General features: G+C 38.7%; 1 protein-coding gene across 3 annotated transcripts; it reads right to left on the bottom strand.

Moving 5' to 3' along the window:
* Positions 1–3,809: 3,809 nt before the first annotated feature.
* LOC149837445 (ACT domain-containing protein ACR2-like) lies at positions 3,810–9,308 on the bottom strand. Of its 3 annotated transcripts, XM_090007377.1 has the most exons (7): positions 9,224–9,308; positions 6,486–6,557; positions 5,950–6,110; positions 5,781–5,848; positions 4,636–5,301; positions 4,283–4,387; positions 3,810–4,182 (listed from the first exon to the last, which is right to left on the bottom strand). In XM_090007377.1, the coding sequence occupies exons 2-7, from the start codon at positions 6,554–6,556 to the stop codon at positions 3,847–3,849; spliced, it is 1,407 nt and encodes a 468-aa protein (XP_089863503.1). In that variant the 5' UTR covers position 6,557; positions 9,224–9,308; the 3' UTR covers positions 3,810–3,846. The 3 variants fall into 3 exon arrangements, with proteins under 3 accessions (XP_089863503.1, XP_089863504.1, XP_089863505.1); XM_090007378.1 differs by lacking the exons at positions 6,486–6,557; positions 9,224–9,308 and having other exon boundaries at positions 5,781–5,828; positions 5,937–5,994; XM_090007379.1 differs by lacking the exons at positions 5,781–5,848; positions 6,486–6,557; positions 9,224–9,308 and having other exon boundaries at positions 5,950–6,005.
* Between the last annotated feature and the right edge of the window lie 1,615 nt (positions 9,309–10,923).

The following is a 10,923-nucleotide window of genomic DNA, read 5'->3' as shown; positions in this document are numbered from 1 at the left end:
GACAATAACTAAATTAACATTATCTAATTAACTAACTGAATATGGCACACAATAAAGAATTTAATTAACTAAAGTCAAAATAGATTAAGCTAAATCTGACCAAGAAGCAATGGTAATTTACCAGCTAATTAAAAACGATGCTAAAACAACCCACAAACTACCATCGTACGACAACTCTTAACTAAAAGTATTGCATGCTTATCAACCTAATGTATATACGAGACGCACATGCTTACATAGGTGGTGCTCTTTGGGACCCCCGAACATGAGATGTAGCTAACTGCCCTGTTGGGGGGACATATAACCTGCTTTGATATCTAGCTAATAAAGAACACCAATTTGTTTAGATTGACTCACGCAAGCTACGAATGCATTCACGCTAAATCGTGATTGACGTTAATTTCAATCAGTATTTATAGCAGAAAACGTTACACCAGCTTTATATTGATTACTTGCAGATAAAGAAAAATATTCTGGTTAGTTTGACAATGTAATTTTTTTTTCCTTTTCAGTTCCAGCAGATTCCGGGCAAGATAGCAGATCGGATTGAGCAGACTACTAATGCGCTGAATCCCTGAGATGTGAACCTGCGCAGATCTGCAACAACGCCTGATCTGATCAGGTTAATTAGATGACAGATCAGACAAAGGCAAACTGAGTTTCTTTGGTGCAAGAATCAACAAATTAACTTTGGTCCACTCAATGAAAAGCCTGAACTCGCCAATCACGCCCACTGCGTGGTTTGCTCTTCACGCTAGTAAAAAAAGGACTGCAGAAAAAAATCATGCAGTTTGATATCTCTTGCTGCAGTCTGATAAAAAAAAATGTGTGAGCGCACAGATTCGTGAATGGCTCCGTGAGGGTTTCACGCTATGCGTGTTCTGAACAAGACAATGACCCGCTAAACGACTAATGCAACGACACTGCAACTCAACCACTAAATACATCAGAAACTTAAATTCTACTCTATGCTAAATGTACGATTATGCTATATGTTATACTAAACTACAAATTATTTTATGCATTTAATGACTTAAAACAAATCTATCCTAGATATAAATCAAATAACGAGGCGGGGGAGAAGAGACTTGTCGTACGGCTCACCTCCGACGGAGGGGTTGAGAAAAAGAGCGGCCTTTCAACGTGTGCTCGTCACGTTACCCCTCTCCGATGAAAGAGAAATATTATGCCAGCGAAGAAGAGGCTAGAAGAAAGAAGAGGAGGAAGAAGGTAGAAGAGAGGGAATGAGAAAACTGGGAGAGAGAGAGAAAAAAAGGGGGGGGGGGGGGAGCGTGAGATCCAAGATGAGAAAGACGCCCCCCTCTATTCTAATGATGCTATTTATAAAAAAAAGATTAGGGTTAAACCTGTTTTTATGAAAATTTATAAAAGAATTCATAAATTTTCAAAATTTCAAAATAAACTCTTTTTTAAAATTATTTCCCAACAACTTATTAAATTTTGCTAAAAACTCAAAAGGACACTAATTTGCTCAAATTACTTTTTGATTGAAATCAATAAAACTTTTAACAAATGAACATTATTAATCACTTTTCACACGTAATCATGCACGTAAATATATAAAGAATATGCATAAACTTATGCATGATCAGTGTACACAAATTCATTTGCTTTTGAAATGATCATGCTGGCTGGCCGATCCTTTTCGCTAAATTTTATAGGGATCAGCATGGCAAAAGTGGCACTTGTTTCCTCAAGTTTTTTCACGAAATATGTAAAACAACAAAATATGTAAACTAGTATGAATTGAGATTTACATAGGTTTTTGGCAAATCTAACCTTGTAGATGCATTCAACGTGGTCCATTTGCTTGAAATTGACTATTGGATTATCTTAATTGGATCAATAAATGTGATTTTGTATGCTTGAATATTTACAAAAATTCTGAGACATTGATTGTGTAAGATTTTCATTGTTTTTTTCCTAAAATTTCATTGTACGGATGTGATTTAGATGCTTGGTTTTATATAAACAGATTTCTAGATCATCCGATTACGATGTATAAGAAGGATCTTTTAAGGCTTGAAATTCAACGGCCTGTAATTTTTGTAAATATTCAAGTATACAAAATCACATTTATTGATCCGATTATGACAATCTAATAGTTGATTCCAAGCATATGGATAATTCTGAATGCTTCTGCAGCGTTAGATTTGCAAAAAAACTATGAAAATCTTGGTTCATATTAGTTTACATATTTCAGTTTCCCTATATATATGGGTTAATGTTTGCGACAGTTGATTTATTTACAATTGGCTTAGCAAAGAATGTTTTTTTTTTTCATTATATCTAACACCATAAATGTGTTCTGCATGTTTTTTATTAGTGGGAACCAACTTTTGTATGGCGATAATCTGACCCGTACGTATGCAGGTTTTTTTCAGCTATTCAAAAACCAATGGTTATAAATGCATCTATTTTTTCCTGATTCATAAAAACATGTTTGGCAAAAAAAAATGATCCAAAGGTGGATTCCTACTGAATCGTGCATGCTCAACTTTTTGCCTCAAATTTCAAAAATAAGCCTCACTTTTCTGAAATTCTATTTATTTATTTATATTGATACTATTCATAATTCTATACTTTTTAATATAAAGGCACAGTTGCAAGTATTAAACCGAGTAAATGTATTTGTCATGGTTTGTTCATTAAGAATTGTATTTAAGGCCTAATCATTTCAATGTAAAACCAGACCATAAGATAGATCCATGATGCATTTTGGCAGTGAGAAGTTGAATATATATTGGCTGCATCGAGAAGCCTTAAATCCATTGGAAAGTCCAATCTCAATATCTTTATTTTTAGTGACAATACACCATAAACCTAGATATACATCATTCATTAATATGCAACCTATTAGTGTTTGGATAAAAATGAGTTATTCCCTCTTGAAGGCTGATGTAAATACCTCGGCTGGTTCTACACTTTGTCCTAAGTACAATAATATGTTGAATTAACCAACCGGGGGCTCCGCGTGGCTGTCAGTACACGTCTCCCTGTGGTGGGACGTTTAACTGGCTGGGGTCTGCCTAACCCCAGCTTGTTTTAAAAAAAAAAAGAAAGAAGAAGAATATGTTCAATTACTTCAACAGGTGGGTTTCGAATTACATCTGGCGTTTATGACAACTTTGTGGGCTCCCTATTCCTTTAAAGAAAGTTTTAAGCAATTTAATTGAACTTTTATTACCAAATTGTAGCTAATTTTGGTCAGTTGATTTTTAAATTCTTCTAATGATCTTTCTAAACATCAAAATCTCCTAATTTAATACTTGCATTTACTATGAAAACTATGAAAGATAACAGATGTATGATCAGGTCCGTAGAACATGTGATGCAATGTTGGAATCATATTTAAGCTGCCAGATTGTATGGTACCACAAATAATACTATGCTATCTGTAGATCTATCTAGTTTTCAAGTGTTTTGCTGATCAAGCTCTGTGGATATGATCTGCGTAGTAAACAAAATGTTTCATATATTGTGTGTGATGTAAATAGGTTTTCTAAGAAATTATTTCCATTTTCTACACTAGGACTAAAATTTCAGGATTTAGATGAAATTAGGTTTGAAACAATTTAATCTGAAATTCTTTACTAAGCAAACCATGATATATATATATATATATATATATATATATATATATATATATATATATATATATATATATATATATATATATATATATATAACATGCGCTTATGTGTCGGTAAGATATTGTTCTTCTTTGAGAAGTCTTCACAAGGCGGACTACTTAATACTCTAGTACAATGTACAAATGTGCACATCGGTACAGATTGATAACTCCTGAATTGGTTTCATTCAAGTTCATCTTATGGAAACAAAGTCATGAGAGAGGCGTTCAATCTGAGACTTGAGCATCCCACCGATGGAGAACCAGCTGGGCCTCTCAGGGGAACTGGACCGGAGCTGCACGTCCTTCACCTTCACGACCCATGGATCCATCCCTCTCCTTATGGACTCCACTGCCTTCATATCCACAGCATTGCCTGATGCATCTCTCACGTAAAACACGTTCACCGATTTCCCTCTGTGCGTCGAAACGTCGGCCCGGACCACGGACAGGCCGTTCTCGCGGAGAAGCCGTGTCGCTTCCGAAAGCAGATCGACCGGGCTGCGGGCACAGAGTTCAACCCGAATACCCTGCCAACAACAACAGAATGTCACACAGTCTGCAAAAGAATTCAAATTGCTCAATCATGATCAGAAGATTAATCGCTCGCTCGATCGCTCGCTCACTCACCTCACACACCCTTCGTTCTATGGCTGCTGCTAAGCACTTGCCTACTCGCTGCTTCTCACTCTGTGTGTCTAACGTGCTCCCATCCATGTGCCGAATGCAGTACTCCTGTAACAAAGTTCCAGTGACATCCCTGTGATTTTTCTTGTATAAAAAGGTGCAAGATAGAGAGGAAATCAACATGCTCTTCTGGTTTGTATCGGTTACCTTCCGACCGAACCTAAACCCAAAATTTCGACCTGAATATTGTTCCGGCCGGTTATGACCTTAACCTGGCCCGAGTAATATGCAGGACATGTTTGGGTTATGATTTCTGTTGGATATCCGATCCGATCAAACATGGCTTAACCTTATACCTGAAATGCCAAGGACCCGTGAGACGTGACGGTAGCGTGGAAGACCACATACTGCATATCGGTGAGGGTGCACACCGTGTCAAACATGAGCTTGGGTCTGTCCTTGCACCGAATGCTGACCACCGAGTAGCCTTTCGCTTTGCACCCGTCGATCACTATGCTTATACCGCTGTCACACTGCTTCTGATCCAGGTTGTCTTCTCCCTGCTCTGAGTTGTGTGGGGCCCACCTGCTGTGGACCTCCTCAAAGTCCCTGTCCTCAAGCATAAGCTGGTGCAGCCGCCTGTCTGCGCACGCGATCCGGTTGTTGTTGAACCCAGTTGATGCGGACCTGCCCCGCTGCTGGTCCTCTGATGCCTTGAGCACCGTAGACAGGTGGTCTTGGATATCTGCCAGCCTATCCGGGTCCTTGATCCGGCCCGAGGTCGACTCGTCAGTGACATAGACAATGCAGGCTAGCCGCGCATTGTGTGTCCACGCGTGCGCTGCCACCACGTTGCAACCGAGCTCATTAAGCACAGCCGAGATCTCAGAGAGGAGTCCGGGTCGGTCGCCTGCAGTCATCTCTATGGCGGTCTGGTCCGAGATTGATTCCGACCCGACAACATTGCCAAGACAGGTAGTGATCTCTCCAGTCTTTGGGGGCTCCCTTGGTTCAGTAATTGCCTGCAAAAAAAAATTAAAAATTAAAAACAAGATATCAGCCAACTACGTACATAATCAGAACTGGACCTGTAAATTAGATCCAACAAGATGATCAGATATAGCCCAAACTTGTTGAGTACTGATGAACGTGGACCTGGTTTGGGCAATATTTATGAACTATAGATCCAGCTAGCTTTTGCATCAAATATTATTTAAAGCACTGTTCTGCAATTTACGTGTTCCATATAATTTTTCTTTTTTTTGTGTGTGTGAAGAAGAAACTGCCCTCAGGATCGGAGACCTAGTCGCACTAGCTTAGCCTGCTGTACTTACGGTCACCGTCCTGGTAGCGTAAAACTTCAAGAATGCATCCCCCTTGCCCCCCAATCGCCTTGTTTGGGCTTGTGAAGGAGAGTGATGCGGGTGGGATTTTAAACCTTTGACCGCCCGTCAAGCAGCCTAGGTCTTCTACCATTATGCCAAACCCCTTGGGGACTTACCTGTTCTATATAATTGATGAGCCTCTCGTCAGTGAGTTTGTGTCCTAGCTGGTCCGTCACGTGAAAAACTGCCAACGTTATTGAAATATATATATATATATATATGTTAAGCAAAGTTTTGAAGGGATGATATATGAGATAGATGGTAGAGAATACCGATGATACAGACCATCCATAAACCATCCACCATCAGAAGAGATGTAGCCCTTTGAGATTATCAGGTCCATCTCTGTCAAAGTCTGCACCACATCCAGAAGTAGGCCTTGCTTGTTGCCGCTATCAACCTTGACCACCGTGCAATCTTCAAGGCTTTCATTGTCCACGCACACCCTTTACCGATCAAATATACGGTTCCATAAGAAGATGACAATGTAGTGAGCTAAATGTCCATGTAAAACTTAGGGTGGCCAGCCCGGCCTGAGTTCATTCGGGCCTGGGTTGCATTTTGCAGCCCGAGCCTGACCCGTTATGGGCGGAGTACACAACAGCCGGTCGGGCACCCAGCCAGGGATCCAGGGAGCGGCTATATATGTAACGTATAGCCAATCACTTGACAGCATTTCATGTGGGGCCTGCAGTCTGTAACTGTGGGCCCCATGCAATGCTGTCATGTGATTGGCTATGGCACATAGCCGCTCCTTTGATCCCAACTCGCCTGATGGTTACCCTTATTATGTACAAAGCAAACATAGTGTCCTTTCTAACCTTGGACCATGATATTTCTCGGCCAGGGTTTCGAATTCTGGATCAAAGTAAGGCCAGCAAACTTCCATCATGCTGCGAACATCGAGATCAGTGAGTGGGACAATAAGGAGCGTGAAGATGAAAGAAGAATGATGATGCTGAATAATATCATTCCCTCATGATATAATTTAAGTTTCTACTGTAGAGGTACATATACATGTGCTCAATAGTCTCCTTTTCCACAGGAATTTCTGTTTTGTTATAGTCTGTACTGTCCCGTCTGTTTTATTTTGTTTTCAGGTTGGCGACTCCTTTACCTGATGCATGTATAGCATATGCCATGCACTTAGTTCTTCCTATCTGAAATTTTAATTTTTGTTTCCACCTCAAGAGAGAGAGAGAGAGAGAGAGAGAAGCAGCAAGTTTATACCGACAATAATCCAGCAACATATGTTCACTATAAGCTCATCATCAAAAGGAGATTTACTTAACCAATGAGGGCTCCACTTGTCTGTTAGGAGCAGCTAGTGCATGTCACCTTGTATTGGGACGTTGCAGGTTCAAAACCCAATGGTATGGTGTAGTTGTATAACTGGTAGGGGTCTGCCTAACCCCAGCTTGCCTTTAAAAAAAAAGAAAAAAAGAGGTTTACTAATTAGCCTAAAGCATTTTTAGGCCCCGTTTGGATGATAGGAGGCAAAACCTTGGTTTTGCTTCTAAACAAGTTTTTTGGCAAAAATTTGGGTTTTTAGGTGTTTGGCTGACCAAAAACCTAGTTTTTTAGGTTTTTGGTTTGCAAAAAAAAAGTAAAAAAAAAAAATCAATGATTGTCACTTTCCGGCCAACCACAAGCTGGAAAATAGCTAGTCTAGCACTGGCCAGCACCGACCATGCTAACTTGACCATTTTCTGGCAAGTAGATGATCAGAAAATGGCTAGGTGTTAACAAAAAAAAATAAAGAAAAAAATGCCTGGCTATTTTACAGCCATCTACTGACCGGAGAATGGCTAGGCCGAAAAATGGCTGGGCTGGCATCGACCTACACCAGCCATGCAAGCCAGGCCATTTTTCAGACAGTAAATGGCTAGAAAAAGGCCAGGCTTTGAAATAAAAGCCAAAAACCAAAGGAAAATCGCCCGGACATTTTTTAATCATCTACTAGCCAGAAAATGTCTAGGTATTAAAAAATAAATAAATATGCCTGCCATTTTTTGGCTATCTACTGGCCAGAGAATAGCTGGGCTGGCACTAGCCATGCCAGCCAGTGCCAGCCCAGCCATTTTACAACCGCTAGATGGCTAGAAAAGGCCCCGCGTTGAAATAAAAGCCAGAAAAAGGGGAAAACACATGGCCATTTTTTGATGGTTTGATCTACTGCCTGGAAAATGGCCAGGCTGGCACCGGCTAGCATGACTGGTGATGCCAGCTCGGTTATTTTTTGACCGTTAGATGGCCAAAAATTAGCCAAACATGGAAAAAATGAAACAAAAAATGTTCCTGCCGTTTCCATCTGGCAACCGGTTGGAAAATGGCTGGCATGGCCAAGCCAGGCCTGGATAGTACCATGCCATCCATTTTCTGAGGGGTCGCAGCCAGAAACATCAACACCATATGATGCCCACAAAAAGGCCGTTTGAGAGAGGGTGGGGGAGAGGGCAATGGCCCCCAACTTCTCGATAAACCCAGGTTTGGGTTGTGAAAAGACTACCAAGTAACCCAAGTTTTCAAGAAACTTGGTTTGCCAAAACTACGTTTTTGGCATCCAACTAAATCAAAAACCCAATTTTGGTGTTTTAAACGGGTTTTCACCAAAAACACCAAAACCCTGGTTTTTGGTGTCATCCAAACGGAGCCTTAGTGTTTGTGATTGCTTAATAATTGATGATGTTTGAGTAACAACGTGTTGAGAGAGTTTTTTAACATTGAATAAAAACGAGGCTTCAAAGGAAAGATTTGAGACATGCATATATCACAATCTTTTTGAAAAAAAAATCCATGCATTATATATATATATATATATATATATATATAGAGAGAGAGAGAGAGAGAGAGAGATGCTACGGTACTCTGGGAGCACCTACTCCCACATACTAGAAGTAGGTTGTATCTTCTCAACCTTATGGATGTAAACATAGTTAATTTGATAAGAATCATGTTTTGTATCATGTTTTTATGACATAAAAAATAAGATTTTTTTAAGTTATGAGGTCTTGATACATTGTGAGCCATGATTTTTAAAGGTCTTAAAAACCCTACATGTATGCTATATATATTAAATTTTGTTTTTTAATTTTCATGAGATTGATTAAGCTTGTTACTAACATGAATTTGCGTGGTACAAGCGCTCTAAAGGTTTGTGATTACTTGCTGGTATATATGTTGAGATGTTTGAATAGCAAATATTTGAGAGATATATTGATGAGCAATAAACCTTAGAGGAGAACGTTAAACACATAACCTATTATGAAAAGAGAGAGATGATGCGAAACCTTGTTCTCTTTTGTTGTGCGGCCCAATCCTATTGATAGTAGGAAAACAATTAGATACAAATAATATTTTGGCTACTCACAATCCAACCATATATATCTTTTGGTGTTCATTCTAGCCGAAACTTGCAGGAGATATGGATTGAGCATTCCCTTAAAGAGATCACAAAGAGAAAAGGAGGAGGGCAGGGGGAGGAGAAGCACATGGAGAGGAAGGAGAGAATATATGAAACTCAAAATAAAACAAGCAAAAGAACCATGTTAGTTGTTACCCTTTTAACAGCCTCTCTGTGCAGCTTTGGACACTGAGAGCGAGAGAGACAGAGAAAAAAATGGGTTTGTTGGCTTCTACAATTTGACGCTAAACCCACAATCACCTGATTACCTTTAAATACTCTCTCTCTCTCTCTCTCTAACCCAATAGATAGAAGAGCATGGGGAGGCCGGTTGGTCATTGGTTGTGCTGTGCATCTCTTTTTAACTCGACCACGCTTTTCACACGATCCATATTAACTCTCGCCTGCAATATCGACTCCCCACCCTCCTCTCACCTCTACCTCATGTACCAGTGAGAGATTGATGTTCTGCCACGTAACCGATGATACGGCCTCTCAAGACTCTCTAGTGGCTGCCTTCGTTCTCGTCTCACCCAATTTGAGGATGGCCACCCCCGTTGCCCCTCCTAAGCGGACGTGAGAGAGAGAGTTGAACATTTATATGATTAAGTAGGGCAGACCGTTCAAGAGGAGGGGCTTTATTAAAAAAAATAGATATGGAACCGTACATTATATATATATATATACCAAAACAAATGATTACGATAAAAATCATAACGTGTGGTAAAGAGAAGAATAATATATATAATAAAACAGATAAATAGAGAGGTAGTTGCAATGGTAACGCTTTAATGTTGGACACCTGGAGAGAGAGAGAGAGAGAGAGAGAGCTATTTCATTACGTAGTAATTATTTAAAATAAATATAAAATTTGCTTAGAGATGGGCACCGTGAGAAAAAAAGAGCTACCTAATATTGTTATTTTGATAAAATTTACAAGATTATCATGTAACACAATTTTTTAGAGAGAAAAATTGTACTACGCAAACAAATTAATATTGACACTAAAAAATCATGACACTAATGCAATTAAAAAAATATGTTATGAAAATTCAAAAAATTTGCTTTAGCTATCTTGCTTCTGCTTTAATAAGATTACGTATTAGAGAAAAATATTTTCCTAATAAGCTTCAACTTTTCACATGATAACTGGTTTTTGGCCGGGAACCCCTACATCTTGAGTCATTTCATGAATATGAAAAAAACAATAAGGTTAGGTAAGGTGGTTGGGGTGTACCGGAGTGAACTTTTAACAACGTACAAATATTTTCTTTTGTGTCGATAATTTAATGTGATTCTATAAAAATTCTATAATTTTTCGATATTGTCCCAATGTCAAAAATCGCAAATATCTGATATCATTAAGATACTTTTACTCTGCGCAATAGTGAATTTAGGCATTTTTGTTCTAAAATTGCACCGCTCATCGAATATGTCCAACACCCACTTAAATCAAGAATCACAGGTTTTTTATGCGAATTTAGACCTCACAAACTCGTATAAATTTATTTGTAAAATCTTGGTGAAACTGAAACTTCCAAAATCGCAAATATCATATTCTTTCGCATATACATTAACATTTCACATAAATATATTTGTGATACACTTACCATTAATTTTGCAAACATCTTACTTTTTTGCATATATTGAATGCCCTCGCATGCATGAAGTTATTTGTGAATCTTCAAATATCGCAAATATCATAAATAAATATTTATAAAATTATGATAAATATGTAAAAAAAATTATTTTTTTATAAATTTCTTGAATCATATATAAATCCGTTATGGATTTTCGCATATAACAACTCAAACAACAGTGAATGTAAGCAAGCATGCATTCAAATCATTTAAACA

Source organism: Nuphar pumila, chromosome 5 (assembly GCF_984573655.1).
Source record: "Nuphar pumila chromosome 5, dmNupPumi1.hap1.1, whole genome shotgun sequence".
Lineage (NCBI taxonomy): Eukaryota > Viridiplantae > Streptophyta > Magnoliopsida > Nymphaeales > Nymphaeaceae > Nuphar > Nuphar pumila.
Note: the sequence above shows the minus strand (reverse complement) of the source record. Positions and strands in the feature narration are given on the sequence as shown.